This window comes from Microcaecilia unicolor, chromosome 2 (genome assembly GCF_901765095.1).
Source record: "Microcaecilia unicolor chromosome 2, aMicUni1.1, whole genome shotgun sequence".
NCBI classification, from domain to species: Eukaryota; Metazoa; Chordata; class Amphibia; order Gymnophiona; family Siphonopidae; genus Microcaecilia; species Microcaecilia unicolor.
In genome coordinates this window covers 551,019,609-551,040,775 of record NC_044032.1, presented here as the reverse complement: position 1 = coordinate 551,040,775, position 21,167 = coordinate 551,019,609, and the positions used below count along the sequence as shown (strand labels likewise).

General features: G+C 41.2%; 1 protein-coding gene across 5 annotated transcripts in view; it reads left to right on the top strand.

Annotated features, from left to right (window-relative positions):
- The window catches only part of TEC (tec protein tyrosine kinase), a 169,723-nt gene that overhangs the window by 82,292 nt on the left and 66,264 nt on the right, over positions 1–21,167 (top strand). For all 5 annotated transcript variants that reach the window (XM_030191357.1, XM_030191356.1, XM_030191360.1 and 2 more), the window contains 4 exons: positions 2,194–2,322; positions 5,091–5,131; positions 11,320–11,495; positions 20,080–20,145. In XM_030191357.1, coding sequence (XP_030047217.1) covers positions 2,194–2,322; positions 5,091–5,131; positions 11,320–11,495; positions 20,080–20,145 — 412 coding nt within the window. The remainder of the gene's footprint in view (positions 1–2,193; positions 2,323–5,090; positions 5,132–11,319; positions 11,496–20,079; positions 20,146–21,167) is intronic.

Here is a 21,167-nt window from a genome sequence, read left to right as displayed (position 1 = left end):
TCCATCCAGTCTGCCCAAGACAAACTCATATGTTTATACCTTACCTTGAATTTGTACCTGTCCTTTTCAGGGCACAGACCGTATAAGTCTGCCCAGCAGTATTTCCCGCCTCCCAACCACCAGTCCCGCCTCCCATCACCGGCTCTGGTACAGACCGTATAAGTCTGCCCTCCCCTATCCTAGCCTCCCAACCACCAACCCCTCTTCCCCCCACCTGCTCCACCACCCAATTTCAGCAAAGCTTCTGAGGATCCATTCCTTCTGCACAGGATTCCTTTATGCATATCCCACACGTTTGAACTCCGTTACCGTTTTCATCTCCACCACCTCCCGCGGGAGGGCATTCCAAGCGTCCACCACCCTCTCCGTGAAAAAATACTTCCTGACATCTTTCCTGAGTCTGCCCCCCTTCAATCTCATTTCATGTCCTCTCGTTCTACCGCCTTCCCATCTCCGGAAAAGATTTCGTTTGCGGATTAATACCTTTCAAATGTTTGAACGTCTGTATCATATCACCCCTGTTCCTCCTTTCCTCCATGGTATACATGTTCAGGTCAGCAAGTCTCTCTTCATACGTCTTGGAATGCAAATCCCATACCATCCTCGTAGCTTTTCTTTGCACCGCTTCCATTTTTTTTACATCCTTCACAAGATACGGCCTCCAAAACTGAACACAATACTCCAACGTCTTATACAGGGGCATTAAAACCTCCTTTCTTCTGCTGGTCACTCCTCTCTCTATACAGCCTAGCAATCTTCTCGCTACGGCCACCGCCTTGTCGCACTGTTTCGTCGCCTTCAGGTCCTCAGATACTATCACCCCAAGATCCCTCTCCCCGTCCGTATATATCAGACTCTCCCCGCCTAACACATACGTCTCCCTTGGATTTCTACTCCCTAAGTGCATCACTTTGCATTTCTTCGCATTGAATTTTAATTGCCAAACGTTAGACCATTCTTCTAGCTTCTTCAGATCTTTTTTCATGTTTTCCACTCCCTCCGGGGTGTCCACTCTGTTGCAAATCTTGGTGTCATCTGCAAAAAGGCAAGCTTTACCTTGTAAACCTTCGGCAATGTCACTCACAAATATATTGAACAGAATGGGCCCCAGCACCGATCCCTGAGGCACTCCACTACTCACCTTTCCCTCCTCCGAGCAAACTCCATTCACCACCACCCTCTGGCGTCTGCCCGTGAACCAGTTCCTAATCCAGTTTACCACTTCGGGTCCTATCTTCAGCCCGTCTCTTGCTTCCTCTTCTTTCCTTCTCTCTCTAGTAGATTGTATGCCACTCAGACAATATTTTTTATGGGTGGGGGATACAAAGACCTTAAAATAAGCTTGGGCTATGCAGACTGTTGTGCTTTTCTTTGTACTATCTTCACTTGGCTATTGCAGTGCATTGTTGTTGGCTCTGCCCAAGATGTGGATATGTCGAGTCCAATTATTTATTTGTTACATTTGTAGCCCACATTTTCCCACCTATTTGCAGGCTCAGTGTGGCTTACATAGTACCATAAAGGCGTTTGCCAATTCCGGTTATGAATAAATACAGTAATGTTGTGGTAGAATAAGGTTTGTGTGTACAGACACATTAAGGAATCGTAGAGAGGAAGAGTTATTATATGTCCATAAGCAGCAACATTCCTCCTGGGCAGACCAATATATGGAAGTACCTAATCTATGTTGAGGGAGCTCCATTGGTTGCCAGTACTCTATAATTAAATTAAATTTTTCATTACCACATTTGATGGATTGAAGAATGGTTGTCCAGCTTATTTGAATGCTAGATTGAAAAGGTACATTTCAAAGAACTTTTAAGATCGAGTCAGGACTTGCTGATAGAAATTCCATTTATAAATGCAGTTAAGGGTGAAAGGTTCAGATCAAAAATGTTCTCAGTGATTTCACCTACATGGTGGAATTGTCTTCCCAAGGAAATCAGGCTGGAGAGCAGTGTTAAAACATTTTAAAAAGTTGTTGAAGATGTGCCGCTTTATAGCCTGAGATACCTGAAAATATCAACGTTTTTGGAAGGTGTTTTAAGGTTTTCAATGAATTGCTAGATATGCTTATGTTTGTATTTGTTTGTATTTTTTTTATGAATGTAATGAACAGGCATTTTTGTTTGTTAAACAGAATATAAGAATTTTAATAGAGATTTTTAAACCATACTTTTTTTCAAATTGTAGAAATTAAGGTTAATAATCACATTGTGGCAAAGTATCACCCTCAGTTCTGGACCGAAGGAAGTTATCAGTGCTGTAGGCAAACTGAGAAGTTGGCACCTGGCTGTGAAGAATATAATTTATTTGGTGACAGTAAGTGCTTAACTTTTTATTTTTTGATATCTCTATTAATGACAAAAGTTACAACAGTCAATGCAGAAACAGCGATGTAACTGAAACAGAGGAACAATCATAAAATGTTTACAACCAACAAGCATTACATCTCAACTTTCAGATTTTCAGACAGTATAAATTCCTTCCCCTCCCTGCCCCCTCATTAATTTTTTATTATAGTAATTGTTTGATTTTCTTATTGATCTGCAGTGTATGTGTGAGTCATTATCAGCATATCTGTGACAGTTTTGCAAATAACTTATTGCTATACTTTTTTTTCTGATGTGAATAAAGGACAGAATATCAGCTGCATCTTCAATGAACACCAAGTTTCCTTAAATTCTGGGATTTTTTTTCCAAGTACTTTAGACAAGTTGTTGTTGTTTTGATGTGGTAGATCATTAGAGTACATGAATCTTGCTCTGTGAATCAAATACCAATCTGATGTTCCAGTAGGCTATGACAGGACATAGACCTCCTGAAGAAGGTCTCCCTACATCTCTCCCTACACTCCTCCCCATGAACTCCGTTCGCTGTGTAAATGTCTCCTGTCGTCCCCCTTCTCCCCCACTGCTAACTCCCGGCTCCGTTCCTTCTATCTCGCTGCTCCCTATGCCTGGAATAGACTCCCTGAGCCAATACGTCAGGCTCAGTCTCTGGCTGTCTTCAAGTCTAGGCTTAAAGCCCACCTCTTTGCTACTGCTTTCGACTCCTAACCATGACTTTCTTACTCAACACCCTCACTTATCATCCCTACCACTGCAATTTCCCCACCCCTAGCTGTCTGTTCATCTGTCCAATTTAGATTGCAAGCTCTGTTGAGCAGGGGCTGTCTTTTTCATGTTAATTTGTACAGCGCTATAGAAATGTTTAATAGTAGTAGTAGTAGATGTTTGCAGTTGTGTGAAAGTAGCCCTGGATCTGAGGCTTTTTCTTCCTTCTTAAAAAGTGACATGAATGTGTTCTGGTCTTTTCTAATGTGAAGTTTGTTTTGTGTTTTAATTATGTCTGCCATCTTAATTTTATCATGTCCAGATTATAACTAACCAGGGAGAACTAACCTGTATATTTTGTCAGTATCCAGTAAAGAAGTCTCTGTCTAAATTATGCACTTCTGAGCAACTGTCAGCTTTTCCCTCATGAACTAATTTAAAAGTTTTTCTGGATTCTTAAGTGGTAATGCTAGTAGTCTGCTTGGCCTGGTTAACTTGGAGTCTGTCCTATCAAAATAGGCTTTCCCTCCTTAAAATATTTCACACAAGACCTCAAAAATATTAGAGAATCTACCAAGCTTCATAGTCTGCCCCATTCTTGGTAAAAAAAAACCCCAAGTCTAAACATCTGAGTTTTGTCTTTGTAAGCTCAAATCTTCTTTAAGCTCTCCATCAAATGGAAGCATAATAATGCATCATTTTACAGTCACTGGCTGACAGTCGACAGAGTTGGTCTGCTGCACCCCCTTGAAAGGACTAGTGGTTTAGTTACAGTCAAGGCCGCTGAGAGGAGAAGGGGGCAAGATTCCCTGGGCCCTTTAGTAGCAAGGCTTCTGGAAGCAGGCAGAAGGTTCTGTTCCCTCGTTCTGTCTCTCTTCTGCTCCTGTGTGTCGGGACCTGGGTGATTGCGTTAACACGATAATAACCAGGGTCCCAGCACACAGGAGCAGGAGAGTGACAGACTGAGGTAGGAGTAGGTGCAGGGGCTGTGGGGGCCCCAGTAGGGGGGTGGCAGTTGTGGCCCAAATAGGGGGGCAACAGCTCTGCCCAGGCCAGGCACTGTTGCTCGGCAGCCCTGGTTACAGCTGACAGAGAGAGGCAGCAGACAGTTTCAGACCCTGCAGAGTCATAAGCTGGGAAGAAAGCCAGAGATCAGGGTCTCAGCTGATTAACTTAGTGTTGTAAAATTCCTCTTCCTTTTTACCTGCCTGTTGAGTGCAGTTTTTTTTCAATATCTCAGAATGTTCATTGTTCTATTTTTTAAATAATAAACACGAAATTGTTAGCGCTGAATCTCATGACTAATCAGTAATATAGGAAAGTAAATCACTGTAGTGTCCCTGATTTTCTTGGTGAGTGGTCTCGATGCTTTTCTGGGAATTGTCACCATGGGTTTTGTCCCCAGAAACTGAAAGGGGGTAGTTTTGTAAATAAGGTACTTGCTCAGGAGCAGAGTGGAGCCCAGGTTTATGGGTAGGATGTAATAGGATATGAGTATGTGCACAAATAAGGCCTGTACAGTGCTCTACAGCATGTAGAAGTGGCGCCAAGGGTTGACCTATGATGGAGGGGTTATGACAAGTGCCCCTGGTCATGAAGCTATTTAGAAGGAAAACCAACCTGTAAGTGGTTTTTTGGGTTGCCGGGAAGGTGGTTAAGATCAGTTCTGGCATTTTCTGCATGTTCTAGTAAACTCAGGACAAAAAGCAAATAGCAGAAGCATTTAATAAGTTCTTGGCTTGCTCAACCAGATGCATCTATTTTTTAAAATAGCAGTTTTGTGGTTTTAAGACAGATGTAGAAAAAGCTGATTAGTCTACACATTTTGCTTCATCCTGATTGCTCAAGCTTTTTGCAGCTCTCCAGAACCTAGAATTACCTGTCTCTCTATTCCCTCCGTTTGTATGAAAATCAAACATCTCTTATTAACTGTGTGGGTTTTTTTTTCTTTCGTAGTTGTAGAATTATTGTAAATATTCTAATTTCTTTTGCTAGCATTGCAAAATTAACTTCTGTTCTGTTGTTTGGTTTTAGTAACAAGAAAGCCACTTCCTCCAATACCAAATGCAGTTAAGGTAGGAAAGCTCAAAAATATCAAAGGTTTACTTTAATTTAGTTGTCTGTTATTTTTTGAAGTTCAGTGCAGCAGCTTAATCTCACTGAAAGAAATGTAATAGATTAATATTTCTGTAATCAATACTCATATGATGATAGTCTTTATTGGCTACTTAGTCAGGGCAGAGCTAAGATGTTTTCATCCCCAAAGAATACAGATGCAGTAAATCACCCAATTGTAGAACAAAAAAAAAAAACAATTGGGGAGACCAATGTAATTCTAACTAAGGGGAAACAATTTATTGATATTACTAAAAAAATGTCAGATTCACAGGCTGATAAGTTCAAAATATCAAGAAGACTGAATGCACTTGAGACAGTCCTGTGTTTTGGAATGGCAAGCATCTGCCTCAGGAGTCAGAGATATTCCAGTCTAGTTGACAATGGAAAATTGTTAGCCAGTGAGTGGCAGTACAGGGATATCAGCCAATGTCACACTATAACATAAAGCTGTAACACCATAAAAATGATGAAACAACAGCATGTAGAAATGAGATCATTTGTGTCAATAAAAGACAGCCTAAGAGCCACATAAAGCGATCTAATTTCTATTTGTTGTTTCATCAGCTTTGTTATAGTGTGACTTATTGGCTGATAACCCTGTACTGGCTTAAAATCCCAGAGCTAGGTCTACTCCCACACTTCTGCCAATCATTATTCTTAGATTAACCTCTGGCCAATTCCCTTACTTATGGAAAACGGCTGTTGTACATTCCGTCTTGAAGAAACCTGGCTCTGAGCCAGCTGTACAGAGTCATTATTGTACAGTTTCAAATATTTTCTTTAAGATTCTTGAGAAAATTTTATTTACACAGCTATCTGTTTTTCTGAAAAAGTACTTCTTTTTACCCTCATCAAGCCAGCTTTCAGAACCACCATAGTACAGAAACCATCATCACATCTTTGCCAAGTGAACCTCACTCCCACTTTGATCAACATAAACTGGTTCTGGCAGTTTCTCTAGATCTCCCGGCCACCTTTGACCTTGTTAATTTTCTTCTCTCTCTGTCTACAGGGGCAGGCTGACTATTCAGGGAACTGGGCAGTGCCCGAGTGCCCAGAGGCTCTGCTCGGTTGCCTTTTGCAGCTGCACATTACAGCCCTCCCAAGTCCTACCTTGAAGGGTCTTGGTGGTCTAGTGGCCTCTGCGGGGGCAGGAAAGAATCGCACTCTTTCCTGCCTGCTGCCACTACCATGTTTTAGCAATGGGTTCTGAGGCTTCCTGCGGCAGTCTTACGAGACTGCTGAGACCTACAAGACTACCGCAGTAAGTCTTGGCAGCCATTTTGAAAACACGGCGGTTCTGCCACCGGCAGTAGCAATAGCAGGCAGGAAAGAGTGGTATTCTGCCCCCAAAGAAGCTACTAGACCACAAGGGCCCTTCAAGGTAGGACCAGGGAAGGCGGTGGCAACTGCAGTGGTGCAAGAGGGGGGATGGCGGTGCAGTGACCGGGTGGGGGGCAGTGACCTTTACTGACCAGGGGCCCTGGCCACTGTCAATCCATCTCTGTTCGTCTATCATCTCTGGGAATTTTAGATATAGTTCTGGCCTGGTTCAAGTTCTTTCTTTTCCCACCATTCCTTTCAAGTGCTTACTTCCTCTGCTATCTCTCAAAAATGGCAACTTCAGTTTGGTGTTTCCCAGAGTTCTGTCTTCTCTGCGTTACTTTTTAATCTGTTCCTGAGTTCTCTAGCAGCTCTTATTCAATCATTTGGTATCTCAGCTTATTTCTATGCGGACAACATTCTTATTTTTAACACTTGTTCACCTCTCTCAGTTGCCCCACTACAGGCTTGCCTTGATGCTGTAGCAACTTGTCTCTTTAAACAACATCTTGTTCTTAATAAGGGTAAAACTGTACTGTGCTGGTTCTCGGGATTTACCGATCCATAATCCTCTCCTATCACCCTTTTTGGATCTCTGTTCCAACCAGTGCTGTCATTTCACTATTTAGGTATCCTTTTGGACTCTTACCTTTCATACCTCAGCTCTCTCATATATCAAAATTCTGCTGCTTCACTTTTCATCAGTTGTGGACTGTTTGTTTCTTTGACCACAATAACTTTCGCACACTTGTTCTCTCGCTCTTCACTTCCTGTCTTGACTACTGTAATATTATTTATGCAGGTTTTCCCCATGCCACATTGAAGAGACTACAAACTTATAAAATTTTGCAATAAGACTTTTGCATCATTCTCATTAAACCGATCATGTCACTCCCTTGCTGGAACGCCAGCACTGGCTGCCCACTTAGAATCCACCAGATGCAGCGCCTTCTTTTTCCTCTGTCCCCTCCACATTTGGAATGCACTTCTCCTCTCCCTCTATAGTGACCCCTTCCTGAAATCCTTTAAGGTTAATCTAAAGACCTGTCTTTTCAAGCAAGCTTTTGGGGACTGATGGCTCCCTTGGGGTTCCCTGTGATAGTTGTGACCACTACATTTTATCTCTGTTTTACTGTTCTGCTCCTCTATCCTCTCTTTATTAGAATGAATGTGCACTTTTTCTGTCATTAATGGAGTTCTTTTCCTTTCTACATTTTTAGATTGTACGCTGCTGTACTCTGCCATATGACAGAGTGGTATAGTAAGTTTTAATAAACCATAAACCATACTTCCCGTGGCTAACAATTTTGCCGTTGTCAACTAGACTGGAATATCTCTGATTCCTAAGGCAGGCACTTGCTGTGTGAAGTCCATTAGTTTTCTTGATATTTTGGACTTATCAGCCTTTGTATCTTATTTTTAGTATTATCAATAAACTGTTTCCCCTGTTTGGAATTATGTTGTTCTCCCCCAATTGTTTTTCTTTATTTTTGTGTTGTGCTTTGGGGACAGTCGTCTTCTTTTTTTTTTCACCACTCAGTCGTAAACATTTCTAAAAGCTTTACTCCTGTATCATACTATAATTCTCAAAATAAGAATTAATGTCCCTTCTGCAGTCAGGCCAGCTCAAGGTTATTGGGCCATAGGGTGTTCCCCTTCACCCTCCCCAGGCTATATATAAACTTAGCAGGCATCAGTATGTGTATAGCAGTAATATAAATGCAGCCCCTGGAGGATGGCAAAAAACATAAAACTTTAAAATAGCAGTCAACTCAGCACCTTTCGTGTAGCACCATCATAAAATTTAGGTACTGTAGGTGACCTGATGGAAATGTCAGCCCTGCTCTATTCTATTCTTCTCAACTGTATTGAGAATTGCAGCTTCAAACAATGAGGTTGCATCATAACCATTTCTCCACCATTAGTCTTTCCCAGCAATTTTTTTTCTGGCTTCAAATGTGACAGGAGCACAGCAGTAAATATTATGGGTACTATCTTTGCTGCCTTAGGAGCTTAGCAGTGGAATGGGGTGGTCTATGGGTCATGGCCCCATCAATACTGGTACTTTATTTTAGAAATGCTAATCATGTTTTGGATTTCCATAAACAGGTACTTAGAAGTCTATCATGCATAGATGTCTAAATTCTGATTTTACAAAGCTGGCATGTGGACCTCTAACAGTAATTCAAAATCCAACCTGCTCAGGAGACACCAGGAAGAAATGAAGACCAATCGAAAGCCAGTATGACAAACAAGATTGTTTGGTTGTTAAATTTAGATAAGCACTTGTGGCCATGATTTGGCAGAAGCCTGCATCAGATATCATGTAACAGCAGAGGTCAACACTCAAAGGGACTGAATTTCAAAATGCAAACCTTCACTTAAATTGCAGAACTTGAGCATCGCTAGGATTTGTTTCTTTCTGGTGTCTTCTTGACCTGGTTGGATTTTGCATTATTGCTTACATCTTCTGGCTTGGTCCTTCCATCCAAAAAGACATTCTGCAGTTCCTGTCAAACGACTGCTGTTTTGAGGGGTAGCCCTGTGGATACAAGCTGTCAAACTGTACATATGTCTGTCTGGCCTATATGTTCAAACTCACTTGTACAGCCCTGAGAAGAGTGAATGTTAAAGATTCTCACGTAAGGCATTTTTTCCTTTTATTATGTTTTCTTTGCTATAAGGAAGCTTTTAATGCACTGCTTTGGTATATATTATACTGGTACCACTTATACTGCCTTCTGTTATTGAATAAAACTAATTTTTCAATGGAATTAAAATACCATGTGCATATCAACCCTCTGAGAGAGCACAAAGAATACACATACTGGGGGAAGGTGCTTTATTCAACAGATCACTTGATTATTAACGGGAGGTAATTTTATAAAGCTTTTCCCTTGTGCAAAGCTGATTTTATATGCAAAAGAGGGCTTTTATAAAATTGTGTGATCATTTCTGGTTTAAAAATACACATGCAGAGTGCATCTACTTTTGTGGGGGGCACATAGATATTCTTGGGGACATAGTTGGTCAAAGTGGAGGCAGAGTTGTGATGTACATGTGTATTTATTTTATTTATATTCAGAATCTGAAAATAAAGTTTAAAAAACGATAGAAGTAATCAGACCATCTCACAAAGAAAAAAAAATCTTAAATCCTAACATTCATATATCTAGCCCCCATAAAACGAGGAAGAAAGAAAGCAAAGAAAAAAAATGTGATCAGGAGGATAACGCTGAAAGTAAGAGCACCTAATTTAAAATATCCTGAAAACCACCTTAACCAAGGACAAAAAAAAAAAAAAGCATTTCTCGGGTATCTTTACGCTTCAGTTTAGTGGGATAAGTTGCATTTTTTTCTCACAAAACAATACATCTTTATACTTTAAAGTAAGACTTAAAGATCATACTCTTATCTCATGTAGACACAAATGAAACCAGGAGAGCTGCTCTCTGAGTAGTGTTATGTTAAATCAACCCCCCAATCCACTGTAGGTGCCATGGAAACATTGTCTAGAGATGCCAACTCCCTCAGAGAAAAATTTCCTCAACAAGAGATAATAATCTTACTGGAGAATTCAGGAACCTTATTCTTAGACCTAACCACATTTTTACAGTGATTTCAATTTCCGATGCAAAATTAAACTAGACTTTAAATTGCAGATATCCCATTGACATTGAATTTCCTGATCTGAGGTTCTATGATATTACATAATCTCTGCAGTTTTAAAGTGCTCTCATCAAATTCCTTTAATTTGTCCACTGCATCCTTGGATAAGGTGTGCATCTGAGAAATGGTTCCTCTTAAAAGAACCTCAGTCCCAGAAAAGATATTCCAAATATCCAGAAGGGAAATTTTCTCCCTGGAATGTATTCTCCAGCTGTGAAATGGAAATGTCTGTTGTCCAAAGACTCCAAGTTAGGGGATGGGAACTCCTGCACTATTTTAGTTTCTAACAAAGCATTTGCAAATCCTCCAGCCAGAGGTGCCCTAAGGCTATCCAAAAGATCATGGGTTGTGGTGGAGTGTCTGCCTCTTGGGCTTAAGGAAGAACCTAGTGCAGAGAATGACTCTCCAGTCCTAACAGTTTCACATATCCCATCCTTACATGTTTATCCATTTGTCTGAAGACTTTGGGGAAGGGAGGGGGGAGGAAGTCTACATTCTGAAGTTCAATTTTCCTCTTCCCCAGGTCCACCACAACCAACAGTAGTAATTCAGTTTACTTCATGTAATTGAGATGTATCAACATGCTCACCAGCTCTGAATGCAATAAGCGTACAAATGCATGCTAAACAGGGCATTACCTATTCTTCCCCAGTGCTCAGCAGGCAGCGCGCCAGTCAAGGAGGTATCTTGGATATTAGTAAATCCCTCAAGGCTCCTTCATGGCATGCACCAACACCTATGTGCTGTTGCAGCCTTGAGTTTTATACCCATTTCTTGGCACTTGAAGAGGACATCAGCTGGTCACTTCATTGTCTTGAGGAGCCCCTGTGTGCAGCCTAATACTGCTACTCTCTGTATCTGGCATGTAAACTTGTGCATGGGCATTTCCGCGTTACTGAGATTGATTCTAGAAACCTGATTTATTAGGGCACACAAGCGCCTATGTCGCTTTTTTAAAATAGGCTTAAAATTACCTTCCAAGTGACTATTTTAATAAGTAATGGTGCCTGAATTTCTTTTTCTGGTCATCTTTCCTTTTTTTCTCCAGGACAATATATCAGTCTAGCACTGTTGATTTTTGTCTCCTGAAGCAGTGAAAAAGTTTAACTGTTTATTGGTGTTCTAAAATTGTTTAATTTTCTATCTGGTTTAGTCAAGACCACCACCACCACCACCACCTGATGAGGAAGTGGAAGAAGAAGAGCTTGTAATAGCAATGTTTGATTTCCATGCTGCTGAGCCACATGATTTGGATCTAGTGAAAGGAGAGGAATATATCGTACTTGAAAAAAAGGATGTTCATTGGTGGAGAGCAAGAAATCAGCAGGGGTCTGTTTTCCCTTTTTTTTCTGTTGTGTAATTGTTGTAATACTGACTTAATTGGACTCCTCTTTCAGTGTTGAGGCTAAAGATTACTGTTGAATTTCACCACATTGTTGGATTTTTTTTAACATGCATTTATCTGGTTTGATGAGCCTCACCCTGCCACTGCTTCTGTGAAAGGAACACTGTGCCTCAACGGAAATGGTTCTCGTTCTTCCTCTTCCCCAACTGCTGGCTCTCTGCCCTCTCAATTTTTTTTTGTTTTAAATATGAGCATCTTTTGTGGAGGTAGTTTTCTTTTAAGAGCTGGCAAGAGGATCAGGAGTTTCTGACAGCAGCAGTGAACTTGGAAGTGCCAGGCTGTGCTGGAAGGTAGCAAGTGTGGATGAAAATGTAGTTACTGCTGTCGCCTTCATCAGTTGATCAGGCCAGAGGAGGTCCCAGAATGAGCAGCAATATTGGGAGCCGGCAGCTGTGAACCCCAAAGCAGTTGAGAATGTCCAAAATGGATGTTTCTGTGAGAAGGACGTCCATGCCTTTGCTGTGCGTCCCATACCCCCTTTATTTATTTGGATTTTGGATCACAAGTAGCAGCAGTGGGATTTGAATCGGCCACCTCTGGATTGCAAGACCAGTGCTCTAACCACTAGTCCACTCCTCCACTCCAATCCACTCCCTTGAAATTTGGCCGTCCCTGTTGGTGGGGGGGGGGGGGGGCAGTTCAGGACGTCCAAAATGTTTGAAAGAAGGACGTCCACACCTTTGCTTTGCCTCCGCTATGCCTCTGCTGACACACACACACCTCCCCCCCCCCCCCCAGGGACCTGCATACTGCTGCGATGGACCTGAGTATGATATTTGAGAGTGGCAAAAAAAGTTTTCAAAGTTTTTTTCAGGGTGGGAGGGGTTAGTCACCACTGGGGGAGTCAGGGGAGGTCATCCCAGATTTCCTCCAGTGGTCATCTGGTCAGTTTGGGCACCTTTTTGAGGTTGGTCATAAGAAAAAATGGACCAAGTAAAGTCAGCCAAGTGCTTGTCAGGGACGCCCTTCTTTTTTCCATTATTGCTCGAGGATGCCCATCTGTTAGGCACGCCCCAGTCCTGCCTTCAATACGCCTCCGAACTTTGGTCGTCCCCACGACAGGAAACAGTTGGGGACGCCCAAAATCTTTTTTTGATTATGCCGATTTTGGCGACCCTGAGAGAAGGACGCCCATCTCCCGATTTGTGTCAAAAGATGGGTGCCCTTCTCTTTCGAAAATAAGCCTTTTGGTTTCCGAGTGAGCACATTAAGTGATTGTGTTGATTTGAGCTAGGAGAGTTTTGTGCTGTTGCTGTCTACTGGTTATTGTGTGGTAGTTTGGATGAGTAAGTTGGTTCAGTGGGAGTGAATTTTCTGAAGAGATGGGTCTTTAGATGTTTTCGGAAGATAAGGTGAATGTCCTTGAGTTTTAGGACTTTTGGTAGTTCGTTCCAAAGCTTGGTGCTAACATATGAGAAGCTTGAGGCGTATGTTGATTTGTATTTAATGCCTTCGCACCTGGGGAAGTGAAGGGTTAGGTGAGATCTCGCTGATTAATTTGTGTTCCGGATTGGTAGATCTATTAGGTTAGTCATGTAGCCCGGTGCTAGGCCGAAAATAAATAATTTGGTTTGGTAGAGAGCATATCTTGAAGGCTATGCATGCCCTGATCGGTAGCCAATGTAATTTTTGAAGGAGGAGTTTACCGCTTTTGAATCAGGTTTTACCAAAAATGAGTCTGGCTGCTGTGTTTTGTGCTGTTTGTAGGTTTATTTTTTCAGGATTTGGTCATTGCAACCTATGTAGATAACCATTGCAGTAGTCCATATGGGCTTGAACCATTGTTTGGATCATGTTGCAAAATACATTGCTTGGGAAGTGTTGTTTTATGTGTTTGAGTTTCCACATTGTGTGGAACATTTTCTTTTTGGTGGCTTTAACCTGGTTTTCTATTGATAGCTCGCAGTCTATGTTGATGCCAAGGATTTTCAGGTTATCTGAGACTGGGAGTGATGAGCCTAGGGCGTTGATGCTTGTGAAATGTTCCTTATTGTGCGGAGTTGGTAATATGATGCTGTGCTTTTTTTATCCTTGTTTAATTTTAACATGAAGGCTGAATCCAGTGATTCCATGGCATTCATGCTATTTGTGATTTTGGAGGTAATTTCTGAAGGGTTATTTTTGAAGGGGATATAAAGTGTGACATTGTCGGTATGTATGAAGGGATTGAGACCTTGTTTGGATAATGATCTTCCTAGTGGGATCATCAGATTGAATAATATTGGTGAGAGTGGTGAATCCTGTGGGACTCCGCTTTCCAAGGTGGGGAGATTACTGTGTTTGACTTTACTTGATATGACTTAGTGGTCAGGAATCCCTTAATCTATTTGAGTATCTTCCCTTCAATTCCTAATTTGTCAAGTATCTTTAGTAGGATTTGGTGGTCCACCTTGTCAAATGCTCTTGAAATGTCAAACTGGAGTAATAAGATCTTTTTTTGCCTATTGAGATTTCATATTTGAATTTAGTCAGGAGTGTGAAAAGCACTATTTCAGTACTGTGGTGGGGTCTGAAGCCTGATTGGGATTCATGCAGTATGGAGAATTTATTGATGTAGTTTGTTGTTTGGCCGCTATCAAGTGAAGTTTCGAAAGAGAAGGGCGCCCATCTTCCGACACAAATCGGGAGATGGGCGTTCTTCTCACAAGGTCACCCAAATCGGCATAATTGAAAGCCGATTTTGGGCGCCCTCAACTGCTTTCTGTCGCGGGGACGACCAAAGTTCACGGGGGCGTGCCGGCAGTGTAGCGAAGGCGGGACTGGGGGGTGCTTAGGAGATGGGCGTCATCGGCCAATAATGGAAAAAAGAAGGGCATCCCTGACGAACACTAGGGTGCCCGGTTGGTGTCCTGGCATGTGAGGGGGACCAGTGCACTACAAATGCTGGCTCCTCCCATGACCAAATGGCTTGGATTTGGTTGTTTTTGAGATGGGCATACTCTTGTTTCCATTATCGCCAAAAACCGGGGACGACCATCTCAAAAACGACCTAAGGACAACCGTCTCTAAGGTTGACCTAAATTTCATGATTTGGGTGTCCCCGACCGTATTATCGAAACGAAAGATGGACGCCCATCTTGTTTCAATAATACGGGTTGCCCCGCCCCTTTACGGGGCCATCCTGCGAGGACGCCCTCATGAAAACGTGGGTGCCCCGTTCGATTATGCCCCTCCACGCCTTCCATCATCCTGGTTGGTAGTGGAATTGATGCAACTGGCCTGTAGTTAGTGATATCGTTGCTGTTTTTCTTTGAGTCTTTCGGGATTAGTGTGAGCAAAATATTTCCTTTATATGGTGGGAATAGATCTTCCTGGAGCATGACATTTAGGTGGGAAATGAGATCTTCAGTGAAATAGTTGAGGGTTGTTTTCATAATATAGTTGGGACATGTATCTAGTGGACAGTGTGCGGAGGAGAATGTTCTAATCATTTGGGCAACTGTCTTTGTGGAAAGTGGGGTGAAATTTGTCCAGGTATAGTCTGTTGGTGTGGGTCTGTGTGGGTTTCATGATTGTTGTTATCCTGGGTTAGATTTTGCGTAAGTTGATTATCTTATTTTCAAAATATTTGGCTAGTTCTTCTGCAGGTGGTAGGGCTTCATTTGTTGTTGTCACTGTTTTGATGTCTAGTAGATTGTTTACTAGCTTGTAAAGTTTTTTTTGTGCCCTTGTAATTGGGACCTATGTGTTCTGTGTAGAATTTTCGCTTGTTTAATTTTGTTTTTGTATCATTTTTGTGTTTCTTTCCATATGGTTATTGTTCATTTTTGTTTTTTCTCCTTGCACACTCTTGACTTCTGCATTGTGTTTTTAGTTCCTTCAGTTCTTCATTGTACCATGGGTTGGTGTTGGTTTTTGGGAGCTTTTGGTTCGGATGGGTGCTATTTTAATCTAGGATGATGGTGTATATTTTGTCCCATTCTGCAAAGAATTCTGAGGAGTTGGTTGTTGATGACCATTGATTTCCATACTTGGCTTGCCAGAATGTTGCTGTGTCAGTTTTCCCTCTTGTTTTGTATGAGGTTTGGCGGAGTGTTTGGTGTGTTCCCTTCAACTTCCAGCCGAGGGTCAGGCTTAGTCTGAAGGGGTCAGACCAGGGAGTTTCTCTCCATTTTAGGTTCTTTATTGTGACGTTCTGGTCTGCTGAGAATTTGTATGCTGTTAGGTCTAGTGTGTAACCATTTACATGGGTAGAGTTCACGTGGTTGATGGAATTCCCACAGTTGTAGGAATTCGTTGCATTCTCTTGTGCATTTAGTATTTTGATTCTCTAGGTGTAGGTTATGTCACCTATTACCAGTACATTTGGGTTTGCTACACGTGTGTTTGATATAAAGTCCATAAGGTTTGTTTGGGCTTCGCTCCAGTTTCCTGGAGGACTGTAGAATATGATGCAGGTCAGATAGTTAAGTAGAGTCTTGTCTTTTATCCTAATGGAGACGATTTTGAGTTGCGGAGTTATGGATTCTGCTGCGGTTTCCATTGTGAAGTGGGATTTATAAATTAATGCGAGGCCTCCTCCTTTTTTTCCCCTTTCTGGTCCAGTGTAGGATTTTGTATCCAGCTGGGAAAAGGTTGAGGATTATAGGGTCTTCTTTGTTGTGTATCCAGCTGTCCCAATGCAGGTGCTGGTTGTAGTTCCACTCCCAGTGTCCAGTATTTAATATTCAAAAAATAATTCTGCAGGGGGTTACTCAGCAGTAATCAGGTAGCGCCTGCATGCCACCCGTTACCACCAAATTAGTGCAGAGCCCTTACCACCACCTCAATGGATGGTGGTAAGTTCTCCCCCCCCCCCCCCCCCCCCCCCCGGCATGGCCATGCAGTAAGAGCAATCTTGCAGCATAGCTGTCTTTCTTTTTTCAGCCTTTTTTTAAACTGCTGCAGTTAAAGGGGCTTTAGCATGCAGCAAAAACGGCTCCTGCTGCTAGTGCAAGGTCCTTTTTTACCGCAGCTTAGTAAAAGGACCCCTCAATGTTTTGCGCTTCCAGATAGAGAGGTTGCACTTGGTGATCTCCATCTGTCCCAGGCAATTTCTCACCACCTCAACTTAAAGGGACAGAAAAATACCTACTGGACCTGAATATACACAACTTTGATAGCTTTCAGGCTTGTAGGCAGTAAATTATAATAGAGCTAGCAGTGGCTTACTTTAACATCATGATCTAGAACTGCCACAAGTGTTTCTTGAGGTTCTGCACGTTAGGGCAGCACGCGATGCAAGGTTCCACATTAGGATCTAGATGTCATCATTGATGCATTGAAACCCTTGGCTCAGTGTGCAGCGATGGCTAAGAAAGGAACTAGAATATTAGGAGTTATTAGGAAAAGAATGGAAAACAAAAATGAGAATGTTATGTCTTTGTATTGCTCCATGGTGCGACTGCACCTCGAATACTGTGTGCAGTTCTGGTCACCACATATCAAAAAAGATATAGCAGAATTAGAAAAGTTACAGAGAAGGGTGACAAATGATAGAGGATAGGAGGACTGTGAGGAAAGGTTAAAGCAGCTAGGGTTTTTCAGCTTGGAGAAGAGACAGCTGAGGGGAGATATGATAGAGATCTATGAAATAATGAGTAGAGTAGAATAGGTAGAGGTGAATCACTTATTTACTCTTTCCAAAAAGAGGAGGGGGGCACTCAATGAAACTACTAAGTAGTAAATTTAAAACAAATTGGAGAAAATATTTCTTCACTCAACGTGCAATTAGTGCAATTAAACTCTGGAATTCGTTCCAAGAGAATGTGGTAAAAGCAGTTACCTTAGCAGGGATTAAAAAAGGTTTGGATAATTTCCTAAAAGAAAAGTTCATAAGCCATTATTAAGGTGGACGGGAAAATCCACTGTTTATTTCTAGGATAAGCAGCATAAAATCGGTTTTACTGTTTTGGGATCTTGCTAGGTACTTGTGACCTGGATTGGCCACTGTTGGAAACAGGATGCTGGGCTTGATGGACCTTCAGTCTGTCCCGGTGGCACCACTTAACGTTCTTATGAGTCTATCTGATAGTGCAGGTTGATAGTATACATTTCTTAATTGAAGTTTAAACAGATTTCTCCCCCTCTGAGTACCACGTGCTAGTTCCCCTTGGAGCCCTTGAAACAGGTCTCTCATGGATTTTATATTGAAATTGGTTTACCTGGTGGTTATCTGTTTGGCAAGGTGGGTCTCAGAGTTGCAGGCCCTCTCATCCAGGAATCCTTTTGTCTTTCATGTCTGACTGTCACAGTTTTCTTTTGAATGTGGTTCTCCCTTCCACATGAATCAGGCGATTTCTGTCAGTTTTAAGTCATTCAGATGAGTGTCAGATCGGGCATTGTATAAACTGGAAATTCAAAGTCCTTTTATGCTGTCTCGGTGACAAACATCTTCAGGAAATCAGACACTTCTTGGCTTGTTTGCAGGGATGTGCAAAGATGAAGCTCCTGCTAAGTCTTCCTTGGCACTGGGTATATCCTCAGTAAGAGTGGTTCCAGAGGGGCCTTGGGCTAATTCCACAGGAACTTAACTGACTTCCTGGGCATCATATAGAAGGTATTTGCAGAGCAGCAACATGGTCATCACTATGCTCCTTTGGAAAACACTACAAGATTGATGTATTAGCCAGGTGAGATTGGAGGGAATATTGTCCTCCTGCCCCGAGGGATGGAGTTTTAGTATATCCCATTAGACTGAACTGGTCTAGCAGGATGAAAAAGAAGGTTAATTTGATATTAACTGATAGTTTCTTTTCCTTGATTCCTGCTAGACTGACTGTCCAGGGCCCGTGAAGGAAGACATCAGAGGAGGATAACCATCATAGGGGCATTGGCCTATGTTGCTCCTTGGCTCCTTCACTGCCTCTAATTCAAGAATTATGATTTCCATCTTATCTCAGTTTACAGTGGCTCTGAGGGTTTAAAAAAATGCTTTAAGTATTGTATATAATTTTTGTTCTTGCTTTGGTGTAAGCTTACTGACAAGTTGCAGGCTGCACCGTTCTTTATATTGGTGATGTCACTGGAAGAGTTCAGCTTCTTTTCCTCCATTGGTCTGGATTGGTCTAGCAGGAATCAATACAAAAACATTTTCTGGTAATACCAAATTTCACCTTGTTTATACTCAATTTGTCTCAACTGTTCTTGTACTTGACAATCTCTTTGCTGTATTCAACAAGGGTTTTATAAAATTCTCTTTGGCACTCAGTTACCTGTTGGTTTCATGAACATTGTTTATGGTTGGTTCCTCTATCATTGGTTCTTCAGCAGCATCCAGTCATTAGCTATTTTCTTTAGAATCCATTCTTTGGTGTTTCCCCCCAGGGTTTCATTTTTTTGAGTGCTTTTTTTTTTTTTCTTTCAGTCTGTGCATGGCCTCTTGGTTTCCATTTCCATTTTCAATTGTTCCATTGACATTACCCCTTCACATTGATCTTCTGATTATTTTGTGATGTCTCATAGAGAAAACCTCACTTATGTTTTGAGGGGTTAGTTTCCTGCTGTCCCCTTTGTCCCTCAGTTTACTCTTTATTCTAGCCCCTATTTTTCCAACCTTGGAGAAATTTGGTTTTAATAGCATGTTTACTCCCTCCACTCTCTGTTACTAGCTCTTCAGTATCTGCAGAATCTGGTCTTCACTAACCTTTGCATGAAGGAGGATATGGGTTCTTATTTGTGGACTATTGCAACTCTAACCTTGACTTCTTGACTCTACGCTTTCTTCAGTGCCCATAAAACTCTGCTGAGTGCCTTCTATATCGCCTTCCCATAAGTTCCCATTCTATACCCTTGATGCTTTTCTTCTCTCTCTGTCACATACAGGGTATTGCACAAATTCATAATCCTCACTTATAAATGCATTTATGATCCTGTTTCCTCTATCTGTGATCTTTTTTTTTCCCTAGCATTAATTTTTTACTCATTCTCCATTCTCAGACTTACCTATTTCTTACTTGCTGTTTTCATATATGCAGGTGGTTTCTTGTTACTGGGACCCTTTTATTGAAGAAACTTACTCTTTCCCATTGAAATTCAATATGCTATACCTCTTAATCTTCCTTTACAAGTAATGACTCTGTACCTCTCCTTGGTCCTCTGTTTGAGCTTTCTCTGTATTTTAATAATTATTGTAGTGCAGTCTGGTCAAGGTGCTGTACAAAAGCCAGCACCATGGTTAAGACCAGAGTCAATTTGTGATCTGATCCATCAGTTCAACAATGTTGTTATTAGAAGTAGCCTTTTGTTGATACATTAAAAAGTACCACAGCCTACAAAGAGACCATATCAGTAATAGAGAATGCATTCAAGGAGAGCTGGCCTACAGAACCACTTATCAGTTAGTATTCAGTCCAGTTTGGCATTGAGATGGGATTACTGGTTTTTCAAATATCAATGATTGCATTCCATGTAGAGCACTGAGAAGCTGGTGGGAAAGAAGCATGTTTAGAAAGTGTATGTGTTGCTGGAAGTTCCTACTTTGTGCTAAGGTTAAAAATGACAATATGATTTTATGTGGGTCACTTTCAGAGTGGAAGGATACATTCCGAGCAACTATGTGACTGAGAAGAAATCAAACAATCTAGACCAGTATGAGTAAGTTGCAATTTTCCTTTCCAATGAGAAAAGTAATGTGTATTGCACTTTTTATTTGTTTTTTTAAAGAAATGGTCTCTCAAACATCAGCACAAAAAAAAAGAAGAAAATTTCCCCTCACACAGAAAGCCAAAAGAGAGAAAAAAGTAAGGGGACGACCAATTCAATGCCACCATAAGGATAAACAGAAACGTTTGTCACAAAGTATAAAATCTGACTCTACGCAGATCTGTGTTTTGGCTCACAAGCACCTGCCTCAAGAATCGATAATATCTGCAACCATAGATAAGATCCAAGTAAAACATCTAACATACATAGGCGTAAATATACTAACTTATTTATATGCAGATAGAAAATTAAATGTTATGGTACAAATCTTTGGAATCATTCCAATAAGTGAAAAAAAGATATAGGTGATGAGTGCCATGTACATAAATCATATTCAAAACCAATAATTATGTGTGTGTGTGTGTATAATATATATCTATATATATGAATAGTTAAAAACACAAAATACGCAACATTAAATGGAAGAAATAAAAATGACACCAATAAATGAAAGACATACCAGTATGAATGATTCTTAAAATTACCAATATTCCTAAGAACATAAGAATAACCATACTGGGTTAGACCAGTGATCCATTTAGCCCAATGTCCTGCTTACAACAGTGGCCAATCCAGGTCACAAGTACCTGGCAGAAATCCAGTTAGTAGCAACATTCCATTCTACTAATCATAGGCAAGCAGTGGCTTCCCCCATGCCCATCTCAATAACAAACTATGGATTTTTCCTCCAGAATCTTATGCTAACTGCTGTTACCACATCCTCTGGCAACAAATTCCAGAGCTTAACTATTATTTGAATGAAAAAATATTTCCTCCTATTTGTTTTAAGAGAATTTCCATATTATTTGTACTTTTTGAAAGAGTGAAAAATCGATTCACTTCCTGTTTTAGAATGTCTTTCATTTATTGGTGTCATTTTTATTTTTTCCATTTAATGTTGTGTTTGTGTGTTT